Genomic DNA, 16,903 nt, shown 5'->3' on the forward strand with positions numbered 1-16,903 from the left:
GATCAAACTGCAGAGTACATTTAATTTGACATATCCAATTTCATTCAAAAATGAAGCATGGCCACCCACAGATGACAATCATACCAGCTGCTGTGAGCTTGCTTGGGTTTTTACTGTTGGCTTCCTTGAAGTGGTACGCAGAATCACAAGTGTATGCCCAAGTACCACAAGCTGTACAGAGAAAGGCTTGGCAGTAACAGAACATCAGACTGTGAACTGTATCATTGGCTACAATTAAAAGCTAGCAGAACAAGGTGCCAAGGTGTGAGGAGGGCTGCAAGCTGTTGCTGAGCAGGGCGATACCTCAAAGGGATCACACCAAGTAGGCTCACAACAGCTTAGTGAAGTAGAGATTTTTTGCTTTTCCACTAAAATACCTTCTTTTAAGCAACTGCAATTTTTATCGTAGCAAAATATTGTTCACATTCGTTAACTTTTGTTTGGAAAAAGGAAAACTTGCTATTCTATTTCATAAGCTCTACTAAAACACTGATTACTACAAAATTTGAAAGAATTGAATGGGTGTTTTTTTTCTGTTGACCTGGTCATGCTGCGTACAGTCTATAAATGCAGTTTTCATCACTGCAGGCACATGGGACTTATGAGGCAGAATGCGAAAATTCACATCCTAGTATGTTAAATACATTGATAATTTTACATCTCCCATTTCTCCTTGAAATAAAGTCAAAAATATTTGGTGTACCTTCTAATGTTTTTGCAACATAGGGTGCTTGCTTTATTCTACAGGATTCTGAAGAAAGAAAACACAACCAAAATCTTAGAGATCTTGGAAAATAAACCGAAAACTGCAAAACACCGCACAAAGCAAAAGCACTTTGCAAACCACACTAATGAGTATGTCTCCAGAAACTGTTTACACTGATGGCACAAGAACAACAGAAAATGAATACTTAAATGGCTTGGGCCCGAACGGACCTCTAATGGTCCTCTCTGTTCTCCATATCCAGATGGCTGCTTGCTAGAGCCTAAGGAAATGAGAAAAAGGACAAAGAAAGTGCTAAACTCATAAAAGCTGAAAGTCTCCAAAGGAAAGCATCACGAGTAAAGAAAGTCACTGATTTGCTACTTCCTTTCTCAGCCAGCTTAAACAGGCCTCCAGAGCCTAACAAGCCATGACACGATCTGTTCAAGCCTGTAGGGAGGTGTCCCGTAATCCTCCATTTAATACAAAATTCCAAGAAAAACAAGAAAGGAACAGAACAAAAGAAGGAATCAAAAGATGTGTGGTTTCTTACAGGGTGTTACAAAACCTCCTCTTCATATTCACAGTAATCCAGCTAAAAATCTAGTTCAAATGCAAGTTTTCAACCACACAACATTATATCTCTAATTTCCAAAGGGACTCCATGCTGAAAAGCAGTTACTGTAAAAGTAGCCCCCCAACTCCAAAAAACAGAGAAAAGTTTCAGACTTCAGTTATATAGATTTATTGTTATAATTTTTTAAATCTTTGAACTAGAGAAATGAGAATGAAGACTTAAGCCTGTCTCAAGCATTTTCATGCCACATCAGTGCCAAAAACTGCCACGTTCAGAAAAACTCAGTCCAAATAATATATTTCCATAAATCTACCTGAAAAGACACATCTGAAATGAAGATGGGATCTGCATCTGTGCAACAAAAGGCTGCCCCTCACCAACAGAATCTTTCTAGTGATGAAAAAATCATTAAGATTATTCCACATCAAACTAATTGGCCACAAGAAAAGGACCATTTCTTTTGCAAACTCGGGAAAATCTCCTTTTGAATTTGAGACAGCTACTACAAAATTGCCTAGTACCGTTTTCACTGATAGTTTTTTCTCACTCCAAATAATCTCCTAATTTAACTTCTATGCACAGGTTACAACTTAGCAACTGTGAAGCCTGACAAACCGAAGGGTAACAGAAAAGATAGCAACAAATATTACAGTGGCTTACATCAGCGTTAAAGCGGCTCTTTCTAACACTCATAGCAATTCCTGTCCATACATACATGCAAACAGCTTCAGGTAAGAGTAAAAATTACAGCAATTGAGGGCGGATTTGATGGGATAACCCATCTGTCTAAAAACAATTAACTAAAAGAGGAAAGAAGATGCATAGGAACTAAGATAATTCTTTCCCTTTTTCTCTCCTTCTGCAATATTTCCATATTTGAAAAAACTTTGCATATGACCCTAATTTCCTACTTCCTTGCAAGGCAATGAATTTTAAGCAACAGGCAGAGAATTTTTTTTTTTCTTTTTTTTTTTTCTTTTTTTTTTTTCTTTTATATTTATTTTCTTTATCGTTTATATTGATGATGAGACACCAAATAATAGCCAGGATTTAAGGCAGCTTCCCAATTTCTTTGGAAATATTTTGATGACCATGGCAAACTAAAAAAAAAAGTCGTTATTTCTTCCTGACACAATACCCTATTTCTGCATGACTTTACTGATGTCATTTCACAAGTGCAGTATAGATCAGAAGGCCACAGTACTAACTTCAGCTGCTTTCTGGAGATTCAGCCCACCAGGATATCTTCTGGCTAGTCAAATGAATGTTGGACATGGGACTGCTAAAATTGCTATGAGAGAATTGTCTTAGATCTGGTGAGACATTTAAAAAAAATCAGCAGTTGGTAAACGTAGTCTTCATTTCACACATTCTTAACTCTCTACTGTTGAAAATTATTCTGACACTAGCCCAAACTCTTTTCTAATTGAACACCTCTTCATCTGCATTTGTCTAAGTACAAAACAACCACTTACTCGACAATGAGTTTTGAAGAAAAAAATTTGATGCTACCAGCAATTCTGTCACTCAAAATATATATATTTTTTAAAAAAAGATACATCCTTATCTTAAACCACTTGATGCCACAGAAACTGTCCAATCTGTTAGGCATCAAGATGCAGAAACCCTTAAAACTAATTACTTATCTACTGTATTTTCTTACCTTGTAAAATGTCTCACTGTCACACCCTTTAGGTAGGAAAAACTGTTGGAAGTCATGGTCATGATTTGGCTTTGCATTTTATGAGGAGTAATTTCTCTACCAAACCTTGCTTTTTCACCTTGCAGACTTACATGAAGCTTGATGCTGTTCTTTCTTTGTTTTTCTTCTGTAAATGTAAAATACAGAATCAAAAGCAGCCAGGAACCTGGACTCAGATCATCACTTGAAGTCAGCCAGTTAGGACTGTGTTCTCATTAGGGCTCCCTCAATAGGCACAGCCTGGCACTCTGCATGGGGAAGGGGAAGCAGCAAGCCTAGGGGCAAGCACTGAGCCTGACAGCTCTGAAGCACTACAGAAAGTAGCTTTACCAACAGATTGTATTTTTGTGATTTTTTTTAATTAACTTTATATATATATATATATGTGCTAATTACAGCCTCCATGTACTTACCATTCAAGGCAATTAAGGTTTCTGGGTCATGTCCACTAGTACCCCCAAATCATTTTTGGTAGGGCTATGCTCTCTCCTTCCATCCCCCAGCTTTTATTGGTTGGTGAGGTTACCCAGGTGCAGAACCTTGCACTTCGCTTTGTTGAATCTAATGAGGTTCTCCTGGGCCCACAGCTCAGCCTATCTAGGCCTCTCTGGATAGTATCCCATTCCTTGGGCATGTCAACCACACCATACAACCTGGGTCATCCACAAACTTCCTGAGAGTGCACTCAGTCTCACAGTCAGTGTCACTGATGAAGATACTCAACAGCACCAGTCATATTAAACCAGATATTAAACAGGTCCCAGTACTGACCCCTGGGAGACACCACTTGTCACTGACCTACACCCAGATGTGGAGCCACTGATCACCACTCTGGGTACAATCTCAAAACCAGTTCCTCATCCATTGAGCAGTCCACACATCAAATTACATCTTTCCAATTTGGAGAGAAGCATGTTGTGGGGAACCACGTCAAAGGCCTTATAGAAGTCCAGACAGATGATATCCGTGGTTCTTCCCTTGTCCACTGATACAGTTACACCATCAGAGAAGGCCACATGTCACAGCCACATGGAAAAAGTGTGAGGGAGCTGCAAAGTGTAGGGTTCACTGTAATGAACACCAGCTATGCTCATATTTTATTATTGTTCTGTATCCAGATCACTGCTTATCTATTTATAATTGATGACTGCCTCATCTCTCTTGAAATAGAAGATGTGAGAAATAAGTAGGCAGACTGAGAGACTAAATGATAATCTAATTTTAATATAATACTCATATCCCAGCATTCTCTTATAAAGCTACTTCCAAGTCAGGATTACTAACCTGTTCTACATAGGCACACCCCAAAAGAAAGCCAGCAAAACCATATCTCCTTTCCATTCACTACTATCAGTCTCTGATAAAGCTACTCTACTGCAGCCAGACTTCACAAAACACCAAACTTTATTAAAAAAAAAAAAAATTACTTGGATTAGTTTTGTCCAAATATGTAAATCTAACAAGAAGTCCAAAGATGAGCTGCAAGGAAATTCCTTGGGTACTGTATTACACTAATCTATCATTTATGAGCATGAGGCTTGGGATCAGCAAATGCAGTTTAGCTACCACATCTAGGGAGAACAGAGAAAGTGACTCAATGCCAGCATTTAATTTAGCTGAAGATATTTTATTCCTGGAGAGAGAAAGGTTCTTGCAGTTCAGCTACCACAGAAAGTCCATGGAAGTAACTACCTAAAGATCATCAGAGGAAATCTTTTGTCTAACATTTTGCAACCAGAGAAATATGATTGGACATGACACCTGGTTTCCTCTATCTGCTGAGTTGTTTCACAAGTAGCTCTCCTAATGGCCAAATTTCCTATCAAATTCTCACTACTGCATTTTCTGCTCCAGGTTGAACTGCCTGTAATTACTCGCACAGGATCCAACTCGCACTCTTGATCCCCCTCTTTACTCCCACCATACATTTCCATTGGGTTATACAATTCTGCGCCTGAGAGACAGACACTCAAACCATGTACTGGGAGCAGTGACAGCCACCTCAGCACCCACTGCTCTGTATCTGACATTTGGATTTTTTTCTCATCAATCATTTTGTATTTGCCTATGCTGAATTTCTTCTGTCATTTTATTGCCTTGTCATTCAGCATCATGAGTTCCTTCCACAATTAACTACAGTTGACCCTTACTTCTATTACTGAGGATAATTTCAAGTCATCAGCACATGCTGTCATCTCTCTATATACCACCCTTCACAGACTTTGATGACAGATGAACAGCACAGTTTCCAACACAAATCCAGTGCCACTCAAATGCAGTGTCACTGGACCTCTGTCTAGTGCAGCTTATACCATCGATTTCCTACCCCTATTTTTATTTCTGCCAGTCTTGCGTGAAGGACCTCATTGAGCCCCTATCAGAAATCCAAGCACAACAAGCATGTACTCAGGGTAGGTTGCTATCTCCTTCTGAAGACTCTCAACACATTGATTCTTCCTCTGAGTATAACATTCATCTGCTTATGCACTGATTCTACTCTTACTTTCATATAATTTCTCCAGATTATGCTGTTATGTACTTTTACCACGCCTTCCCCAAGCCCAAATGTTGCTATTAAAAGAACACAATAAAGACTTCACGTTTAACATCTTTCCATTCTTTGCTACTGGAGCAGTCTTTAAGAAACGCAGCACCACAATGAGTAATTCAGCTATTTAACTCTTTAGTCTTTCTAGAGGTGGTAGGTGTTCTGACACTACATAATAGTTCATACTATCAACTTCTCATCTCTTCTCCTGACATGGCGTTGAAATTTTGCTCTGACACAATCATAGGAAAGAAAAGTTAAAGTATGGCAATGTCCACAAGTTTGCTTCACTTCATCAAGTACTATTTTCAGTTCTTCAGTTCTTGCCTATTCTTCTCTGAGCACTTTCTATACTGCCATCTATTAGCCCCACAGACTATAATATTCCTTACATGGAATTTAGTTCCAGGACCAAGTTGCTTGAAAGAGCCATTAACAGAAAGATACTACGTTTGTCTTCAAAACTCCAGAAATGACATTAGAAGACTGCTAGAAAAGCTGTGTTTCGCTGTTCATCTGGAAAGCAGACCAGAAGCACAGCCTCATATCAGCAGAAACAACCATGCTTTTCTACTGTGTATTTATTGGCAGCTCAAACTTTATTTTGCCCGCTATTGCATTGCTTTTAAACATTATAAAATCCAATCCAGAGTACTATATAGATTGCTCCAAAAGTAATGCCTTCTATTTATTTCCATGGAAACTATAACATACAAAAAGCCACAATAACACTATTTAATAGAACAAATTCTCAGCTACAAAACAGTTTTTTTTTACATAGTCACCACCATTAGCTATGTATTTTTGCCAGCAATGAATGAGAGCTGCATGCTGCACTTGTAAAAATCTGCATCATTGGAGGTGACCCACTGTTTTGCACTTACTATGATGGTGCATTTGCTATGAAAATGCTGCCTACTCAGTCCATCTCTCATTGAAAGTCAGAAGGTGCCAAATTCAGACTATACTTTGAATATGTTGGACAGTCCAGCCAACATCGGCAATGTGTTCTGTGGTCTACAAACTGGCATGGTGCCTGGCATTATGGTGTTGCAAGAGAAAGACTATCTTCTTCTCTGGCTCTGGAAGTTTGAGACTTCAGCTTAGAGTCTCTATATTGTGGTCAGAGTGGATGGTTTGTCTGGGTTTCAGAAGGATCACCCTTTCCTATCCTAAAAGACAGTGCACATCACTTTACCCACCAAGGGCTGTTTCTTTTTCTTCAGTGTGGAATTCATGTGCCACCACTCTTTGAACTGCCATTATGACTGTGGCTCGTAGTGGTGAGGCTGTGTCTCAGCACCAGTAATGATGTCAACCAGGAAAATGACATCTTCAGCCTCCTATTGATTCAGTAGGTCCTGACAAACTTGCATATAGTGTTCTTTCTGTTCCTGTGTGAGCATTCATGGGACCCACTTAGTGCAAACTTTGTGATATTCCAACACTGCCACCACCGTTTCCAATGCACTGACAACAACATTCAGTTCTGTACACAGTTCCCTGGACATAATCCGCTGATTTGCACAGATGAGCTGATTGAGACCCTCCTCACTTTGTGGTGTGACAGCCATGCATGGCCATCTGGAATCTGGCTTGTCTTTCACATTGCTGTTTCTACTGCAGAAATGCATGACACAAAGCCTCACTGTGCTACATCCACTGTCTGATGTCCATCAACATCCAGTAATTGTCTATGAATGTCAGTGGGTGACTTTTTTTCTGCATGGAAGAATTCAATCCCACACCTTTGCTCCGTACACACTTCCATGTCAGATGCCATTTGTCAGACTGCCCCTCTGGTGCCATCTGTCACACAGTAACAACATGTAATGGAATACAGATAGGAAGGTTCAGTTTCTACAGCCATACCAGTAACATCTGCCTCTGAAGTTGTGAGCTAGCATCATAAAATAGGAGGCATTATTTTCTTGTCAGTCAGATAAAAAAACATATTTTTTATATCTGCTTTTCAGATCCGCTGATAGAACACTAGTAGCCTCTTTACTAATTGCATGTCAGATCTCCATTTCAGAGTAACAGTTTCATATTGTTACAGGCTGCAACATGCATCAAATTTTTTAGAAGTTTGAATTTGTTTTTCCTGAAGAGTTAGAGCACCAATTTGTATGTAACACAGGTATCACTCAGCTTTCAAATAGCACTATGAAATGCAAGAATCTTTAAGGAAACCCACTGTGGCTTTTGCCATTTTCACATCCTAAGTAACCAGACTCGGGTTCATGCAAGATGCACCAGATTAACTGAAGAGATGTATTTTCTAAGTCAAGAATAAGGCTCTATTTTGAGTTCAGTGCTATTTACTACAGCTGATGCTTAACCTTATTTCCTGGGAAAGAAGAAAGAGCAAAGAGAAGCGCATCTTCAGGCATCACCAGGGCACAAGATTTATTTCTCTTACGGGCAGAACTGGTGTCAAATGCAGTCTGTCAAACACATGATGAGAGGACTAAGATTTGCCAGCTAGCTGGTGCCATGGTTGTGGTCCTGTACAGTGTTGCTGGCAGTGCAGGCTGCTCAGAGAGCCTCCTAAAATGACCAGTACTGTGACACAACTGATAAATGTATGCACAGTGCAGTCTGGCTCAAAGCATGATTTTATTTCTTTTCTCCTAATCTGCTCATGAAATATGTTAGCTACATGCTCTCCATGCGCTTAGCTCTGCAAAATCTACAGGTTGGCAGAGGTGGGAAAAAAAAAGAAACGAAAAACAACAACAAAAAAGACAGCAAAATCGTTATTTCTATTAAAAATGGAAGACTAAAATTGAAACTAAGTGTTTTTGTTCAGACAGTCACTATAGAAATTTTGTTTTATTTTGTTTTGCTTCTCACTTTTTTTTTTTTTTTCCCAGGGGAAAAGGCTGTTAATTCTAGAAGTCGGCTGTTTGCACTGCAACATTACCAACACAAAGGACTCCGAAATGGAAACACTGATTAGAAATATTGTTATTCTCCCTATTTCTTCTTTGCTAGTCTTATGCTAAAAGCCTTAATCACTGTTACTATTACTATACATTAAAATTTAGAATCTTGCACTGCTGTCATACTGTTCTAATATATGCTACTACAATTAATAATATGTAAGCCAGTACGTACTGAAACATTAACATTTAAAGTTATCTTAGAATGTGTAAGACATGCATTTACTGCAGATATCTTAAACATAATCAAGCTGAAACTATTTACACATGAAAAATTTAAGCAGAGCTGTTGGGAGTCAGAACTCCTTTTAATTGCCTGTAACTGCAGCATTTCTGTTCCATGCTGAAATCAATTCCACATTTTCTACAAAACAATTTTTTCAATAATGAAAATCATTTTGATGGAAGAAAACAGAAACCTAGAACTTTATCCTTTAGAGCTGCTACAGACTACAAAATGCACTTTAAAAGGAAATTGTGAAAGCCAACACGATCTCAAATCACTTCTCTGTTTTAACGAAATGACACTTCTGGAAAATATTCACTGGCACACACCCAAACAACCCTCACTATAAAAACTGACATACACTTTGACAGCAATAGTAATAGCTACAGTTACATTCCGAATGCCTCTTTTTGTCTCATGTTTATCGTGGTAAAAGAAATGACAGCAAACAGTTCAGCCTGTGGAGGCTGCGAGTGGTGGGAAAGTCTGTCAGAAAACACAAAAGGAGAAAACAAAGCTAGAGAACTAGGAAGTTCCTTTCATCCTACAGTGCTTCCAGCATATAAGAGTGCACTTATTAATTGTGTTTTATAGGAACCCCCACAGAGTATTCTGTGGTGAGAATTTTGGGCAATTCCAAAAGGAGCTGTTATTCTAAGTGCTGTTTCAGAAATATTCAAAGGAAACGGCAGGGAAATCCTTCAGTGTATCACCACCTAGTCACTGTATTTTTCTCACACCTACGCAGGAAAAGCCTGTATTTTCACTACGGATAAAAACAATGTTCTTATTAAGGAATGTATAAACAGCAGACTAAAAGGAAATTTGAGTCATCTGCAGAGGTACTTCTTGCTGTTGCTTTAAGGGTACGAACCTGGCTCACACACAGCTCACTGTGGCAGAGTCAACCATATTCAGAAAGCAGCCCCTGGCTTTTAAAATAACTACTGGAATCTGAGTGCAGCGAGGCCCAATCTTAGTCGTGGTCAACAGTTTTGTCTAATGGCTAACATGTAGAGCCACTTACCAGAGTCAACACCCGTCAGAGATCTCTCAAAGACTTTCACTGGAAATGGTTCATACAGTTGGAAATAGATAGTTTACTGAGGTGACAGATAACAGATTAAGAATTGACCCTATAAATTCACTAGCCACATTGACTGGCTGTGCTAGTACCTCAAGAATAGGCAGTAATTAACTAACAATTCACCCAGGTATCATCTGCAGTTACAGAGATACATCTTGGTATCTTACTGGAGGAGGTGACCCGCTAATGGGAACAGGAGGATGGATCCAACCCATAGATATGTCCAAATAGATGCAGTGTCTCCTCTCAGCAAAGTATTGTCAGAGGGCCAGATTTATGCTCTTAATGAGGTGAGACTGAATCAGTGTGCTGACAGGCATCCTAAAACAAAGCTTGCGTTGTTAATTATGTGAGGGTTGAGGCCACTGTCTGGTACAGAGGCTGGGCTGCTCTCCCAGCTTCACCAAACTGACACCTTTATTGGAACAACATCAGGCTGGGACACTTCAGCCCCATTCCAGGCATCTTTCAGTAGCTACTGCCACTATGCCTCGAGTGAGGTGTTAATCAGCACATCTTCCCTCCATGTCAGTCCAGTGTTTAGACCAGATAAGCAAGTTGCTCAGCTCCCACCTTTTTCATGTCCAGTACAAGATAGCCATGTTAATTAATTCACATTCTTGCTTTACCTACAATTCTCTGCTGATTTACTATCACTGTATTTTGACACAGCGAGCTTGATTATTTCCTACTATTCCTAATTTGGCTTTAGAGGTTAGAATCTCCAAAGAAAAGGAGAAAGACCCTTCAAAAGAGCCCTTCAAGAAAGTGTTCCACTACATTTAATATTTTTGATACCTTGAATACATTTAGTATCTAAAACTCAGCATTAAGAATCATATATGTTAGGAAAACCCTTGTCACATAAGCAACAGTATGAAGGGGAAACCTAATGGTGACAATACTGGCTAAGAACAGCTGAAACAGCAGTAGTAATCGTTTTCATCATTAGGGAAAACTTCCAATCAAAACATTACCTCTCTACAACATCTTCTCCATTCCAGCAGGTTGAGCTGTCTCTCATCACCAGGTCTCCATCACACAGCCTTTCTGCTATAGAGGCATAAAAGGTTCGGGATCGCTTCATATAATTGATGAATTCTCTGCAATGGAGGAATAATACATTTAATAACAAAACCATTCACAAGATTTAAGCACACAGTCCTCTGCGAAAATCAAATTTTACATCCCACAGAAAAATTAAAAGTCAACCAAGCTAATTAAAATTTATTTCTAGTGTATATCTACTACTGTGTACCATCCGTTATCACATACTTCCATACAAAGAGCAGTTTCAAGAAACAATGTTAACACCTCAAAATTTTAAAGAAATCCACATCTACAGCCTCAAGAGATTAAAAAAAAAAAGAAAAGAAACACTATCACAAAAAAGAGTGGTGCTGTTTTGTTTTGTTTTGTTTTTTTTTCCCCCAGTGCTGGAATCAAATACCTCTCCCTTCCCTGCACACAAGAGAGATACATAAAGAACTGTCAATAAGCTCCTGGGTGGAAAATGCTTCATAAAGCTAGTGACAAAACCTGTAATATGCCATTAAATACACATGGAACAAGAGAAACGAATGCCATCTCCTTGGGATGTGGTGGGGCCATTTCCTCCCCATAATCACTATCCACATCACATTCACGCTGGAAAGAAATTTCTCTCCCTTCAACTCTGGCAACATGCCCACAGGAGATGGTTGTGCCTGCTGCTTTGGAGCACCACCAAAATTCCTGGCCTGTGCAAACAACCCATTTCTGATTAAACATGGAAAAATGCCTTGTGGCTAAACTGCTGCCTCCATAATCTGGTTATACATATAATACGTATCTCGCTGAGGCAGCCATAAAAATGCACACTATAGCAAAACAAGTGTTCATTCAGCACACCTTTGGGAGCACTGTGATATAAGAAATTACCCTCTATCCACACATCCAGAAGCTTATTTCGTATAAGATAGCTAAAGATGTTGGTAAGGAGGACACAGAAATTCACTAGAATTATCACGGTGCTGTCTGCCTCCTTCTGGAAGGCCAAAAGACTCATTCTGGTTTACTGTGCTTCTGCCTGTCAGGCTGCAGGACAACACTGTCCTGAAGAGGTGCCTGGGATGCAGCTAGGCGGAGTTTGGCACATGAGCTGTCAGGATGTATTACTTTTTGGGGAGTTACAAGTGCTTTAAAGAACATTTAAGGCTACTATTAGGCATCTATCCTCAAGACTGAGACAGGGTTATTTTTCCACATAACAGTCTTTTCACTTCCCCAATTTTTCTTTTTTTTTTTTTTGCCATCATATTTGTCTAACATGTGACTGTCCTGCCCTAGATGAATGAGTCATCACATAGTCCTAAGGAGCAAGCTTACCCTAACATTGCAAGAAAGCTGTCATTGCAAGAGAAAAAAAAAAAGGAAAAAAAAAAGAAAAAAAAAAAAAAGTGAATAGGAATTTTTGGCTTTATAAAGGAAGAAATCAGTATTTCTGCCTCTTGACCACTCACAAGCAGGAGCTCTGTGTATGTACATACTGAGGTTAAGTCTGGACGACACCTCTCTGACAGAATCATCCGGAGAGCATCTATTTATGCAAAGCTGACATAGATGCTGAAGATTTTAAGCCCTCTAAAGGCAGTTTCCTTTGAAGCAGTTAAAAGTCGCCCCTTTAAGAGAGGCTGAAGCTCTTCTTACTCAGCTCACCCCAAGAGGCTTTAACTCCATGTTTTCAGCAGTGGGGTTCTGACATTTTAAAACAACATCTTTGCAAATGAAGATCTGTATCTGCAAGTCTTAACCAATAAAAGCATTTACTTTTCATCAATATAAAACTAAACATGCTAGGCAGAGAAAGCAGTGTTTCCCAATGTCCCGCTGTATAAAATCAGCACACACAAAAGTATGCCAATTACTAGATTACAGCTGAAAGAGCAGCTTACAATGGAGATGAGCAAAGCACTGATTGTAAGCATGTCACTTTGTTTTCATCCTTACCGAGAGATTTTTTTCAAACTTCTTGATTTGTCATTCTTTGAAGGTTTCAGAGGCAGAGAACTGGAATAGGCCAGGGAGAATAAGCATCAGTCAGAGTTTGGGGAGTAGGGGAGAAGCAGGAGTTCAGGCAAATGAGGGAAAAAATGAGAAACAAGAGAAAAATAAAAATTATTTGAGAGAAAGGTCATCAAGCACATGCATAGGACAATATAAGACAACAAATGAAGAGGAAAATTGACATGCGATTTTCCCAAAATGTAGATGCAATTAAACATGTCAAAGTAATGCTGAAGAAATACAATGGAGATTTTGTTTCTCTTGATCATTTTCAAATAAGAGCACAGTAACAAATGCAGCACAGTGCCAAAAGCTGAAAATAAATTCAGTGGGACTCAAATTAACCATAACTGATACCAAATGGATGAACTGCAAATATCTGAGGCTATATAGGGAAATAATGAGAAACAGTGTAGAACGATCATCATGGCAAAGGGGATATAAATGAGTAGAACTTGCTTTCTTGTGCAATGAGCAGTTTGCTCTGTTAACAAAGACTGCATACACAGATATCTTCTACTGTTCATTTCTGGACAGACTGCATCAAGGACTGCAAAAAACAACTTTACAAACCAGAATATATGGGCTTTAGGATTGTATCTGAGGAAAAACTGGAAAAAAAAAATCTGTCAGTTACTTAGTGCAAGTTCATTTTTTAGACACTGATGTCAGAGGTCCCTCAAATAATATTGTCTTTAGCATCCTGATGCAGTTTTCCATTTAATGACTTGAAAACACATTCTGCTCTTTCTTATACCAGTACTCTTCAGCATAATGGCAATGCCTGGAGTACAGTATGCCAACAAACAGATTCAGTGATAGTTACCAATCTAGTTATGTCTTATTGGAGACAGACACTACCTCCACCTTCTTCAGTAGCTCTCGGAAAACCCTGCTGGTGTTTTTTTGGGAATGAGGGCAGGGCTGACCTGCTATGAGCATCAGGTGCCATCCACCACCACGGAAGCAGTGCTTCCAACACAGCCAGTCAAAAAGAAAAATCAGTATTTGTATCAGGCAGAATTTGGACCAGCTGAAACTTCTGCGTTCATGACCCAAAAAATGTTCTGGTTTTCTCTGCAGTAAATTCATTTGCGTTCGGTGCTAATAATCCATGTTGTACTAGCACCTTACCACTTAGATTTCAATAAAACCACGTGGTGTGCCTGATCCAAATTTTATTTTAAATAAAATAGATGATCTTGACTTCCAGCATTCCCAAAGATATTCGAAATTGTTTATTTTAAGATGTATAAAACACATCCGCAAGCCCATAGGATAACAAAGAAATACCACCAAAATATCATTTCAAAGCTTGCTTCCTTCAATTAGGGACTTCACATCATGTCGTATTCTTCTCAAACATAACAGAACTCTGTAGAAAGATCTCTATCCAGTCTGTGTTTAGTGGCTGGAAATACTGCACACAGAAGAAATGCCAGAAGGCATTTTCCAGGAGTCTGAACCTTGACCAGTGTAGTACATTGTGCTGAACTCAGCAACAACATTCCAATCTACTGATCTAGATTGTGTACATGCCATGTACATTCTGTGTACCACCATATGGTTTCAATTTTCTTGTCATCTTTACTGTATGTTTTAGTAACCTCCACATTAAAAAATCACAGCAGCACCAATACTGATGAGCTCAGTTAATCACCGAATAATGAAAAAAAATGGTTTTAAAAAAATGCATACTTCTCAGCTTAATCAAGGAGACAGTTTGCCAGGAGATCATGCAGCAATTATTCAAATCTCATCTTCTTAACGTTATTTTCGTCTTGATAGTTAGTGCTGCTTAGCAAAAAATAAGAACGAGATATGGGGGAAAATAAAGATGAGAAATCTCATAGCAACCCATATGGCAGTGAGAGGAGCAGAAAGCCCCAGAAGATCCAGCTGCTGCCCAAATTCAGGGAGAGTGCAGGACCACACTGCACTGAACAGCAGAGGGTGATTTCCTTGAGTGGAACTTCCTCCGACCAGACCCTAAAAGACACGGGGCCAGAAGAAAGCCCAGCTCAGGGAAGAGAAACCATCTCAACAGGCCTACCTTACAAATGCTTGAGAAGCTTTGACTCCAATGAACAGGTGAAACCAGAGATTCTCAGACTCTGGAAAAGGAGCTTGATTCTATAATTGGCTTAGCAAAGATGCAGTACCTTTGGAACAAATGTAAGTATGCAACTGTAAACTGGTACTAGGTTTTTAAGGGCATCTATAAGGGCACATCCCACAGGTTTGCTACTACCCTGACTGTTCTTTGAGCTTAATGCACTATTCTGGTGCATTAAGGGAATGAGCCATCGCTTTTTTTGTTTACCTGGGGAGTGTTCACTCATTCTTTTTCTTCTTTTTTTTTCTTTCCTTACTGTATAAAGGAGTCGTGCTCTGTATCCCATTTGAAACAAGGATCATTTGGAGGTCTGTGTACAACACAGACAAGCAGCCTGGGGCTAAGTTGGGATGAATCCCAGTGTGACCTAGGACCTAAACTGACAGACGGCTGACATTATTGCTCCTGATTTTTTAAATTTCCAGAAGGAACAGCACCAGGAAAGATTCACATAATTACTCTCATAACCTAGGTCCCCTGCAGCAGTTACCTGACACTAAGTGCCTTTTGTACAACCCACTGCAGTGATGATTTTACCCATCATTATGACACTTTATTACCTAAAATTACTTTTTATTGATATATGTGATTGAATGATAGAAGGCAAACAACAGAAGCCATTCACTGTGGGTTTTTTTTTTACTGTTTCACAGTCACAGAAACAATGTACAAACTTTATGCTGTATGTTTTATTGCAAGTTCTGGAAAACGTTCTGCACCTTTTACTAATTATGGCTGCATCATTAACTTTTGATGCATGAGCTGTCCACAATACTTACTGATGCTGTATTTCAGTAACAATCCTAATTCTGTAAGGGTGGCCTTACTTTAGATGTTTGGGGTAATGCAATTTTTAGTGAGCAGACCAAGTCTGGGAAAGTCTAACCCATAGAGAATAGTTCAAATACATTTTCTTTTCCACGTAAGTGGAAAGAAAGTCTTTTCCACTTACATTTTAAAAGGTGAACATTCAAATAATTCCAGAGGTAGGGAGTGCAAAAGATTTGCTGTCATGCTACTAAAGACACCAATTCCCATTTCTGTGAGAGGCCACTATTTAACAGGCTGTTAATTCTGCCTTTATTGTTGCCAGGATTTAAGTCCCAGTGAAGTCAATGAGTTATACAGAAAATAGGCTTAGAATTCTGTGGTTTTAAAAACATATTTTTTTAATAGTAATACCACCATTGTTTGGACTATTTCCGCTGAATTTATTGATTTTCTTAATGCCCTTTTCTCTGATATTCTGCGTACATGGTAAAAAAAATGATTCATTCCAAGAACTAGCACAAAATGTTGATCTTCAGTTTTAAATTACACAAGGATAAAAGTGCTGCTATCACTCAAAAAAAAAAAAAGCTTTGCATGCTGCTGTCTCCTACCTATATAATTTTTTCTCATTCCCGTAATACGTGACAATTAAAATAAAAACAGACGAAAATGCCATCTTCACAACATAGACATCAGGACCCAGGCTATATAAATGTTAATACTGCTCTTATCAACATACAGAGATACACACAGACTCCCTGGGAAGTTTAGATGCTTATGCCCAGAACAATTCCATTCACTTTGCTAAGCTGTTCCAGAATCACACTGGTGTTACTGAAAACAGCATGTTAGCCAGAAATATGTCATTTTGATTTTATGGTCAGCTGGCTCTGGTATCTATTCACTTAACATCAATGAATTGCAAATATATTCTTCCCCTACCTTCACATTTACAGAAAGCTAATCCAGGAGCTATGGAAGGGGAAGTGAAAGAAAGATCAGAAAACCATGGAGCAAGGACACTGACGACAGGACTGAGGCCAGTGGCAATAATTCAGCATTCTAGTTACTCAAATGGCATGCAGCCAAAGAACAGAAGCCAAAGTGGGCACAAAATCCTAAATACAAGTAGTTCTGCTCCTTCCCTGTTATGTAACAAACCAGGCAGATTGCAAGGAATCTT

General features: G+C 39.0%; 1 protein-coding gene across 4 annotated transcripts in view; it reads right to left on the reverse strand.

Annotated features, from left to right (window-relative positions):
- LOC122161356 (glypican-5-like) overlaps window positions 1–16,903 on the reverse strand; it is a 363,065-nt gene that overhangs the window by 219,609 nt on the left and 126,553 nt on the right. For 3 of the 4 annotated variants that reach the window (XM_042820739.1, XM_042820740.1, XM_042820741.1), the window contains exons 5-6: window positions 12,777–12,836; window positions 10,766–10,891 (exon numbers count right to left, since the gene is read on the reverse strand). In XM_042820739.1, coding sequence (XP_042676673.1) covers window positions 10,766–10,891; window positions 12,777–12,836 — 186 coding nt within the window. The remainder of the gene's footprint in view (window positions 1–10,765; window positions 10,892–12,776; window positions 12,837–16,903) is intronic. The other variant, XM_042820743.1, reaches the window with a different exon arrangement.

The sequence above is a fragment of the Centrocercus urophasianus genome, unplaced genomic scaffold (genome assembly GCF_019232065.1).
Source record: "Centrocercus urophasianus isolate 14NV4802_14NV808 unplaced genomic scaffold, USGS_Curo_1.0 seq_19, whole genome shotgun sequence".
Taxonomy (NCBI): Eukaryota; Metazoa; Chordata; class Aves; order Galliformes; family Phasianidae; genus Centrocercus; species Centrocercus urophasianus.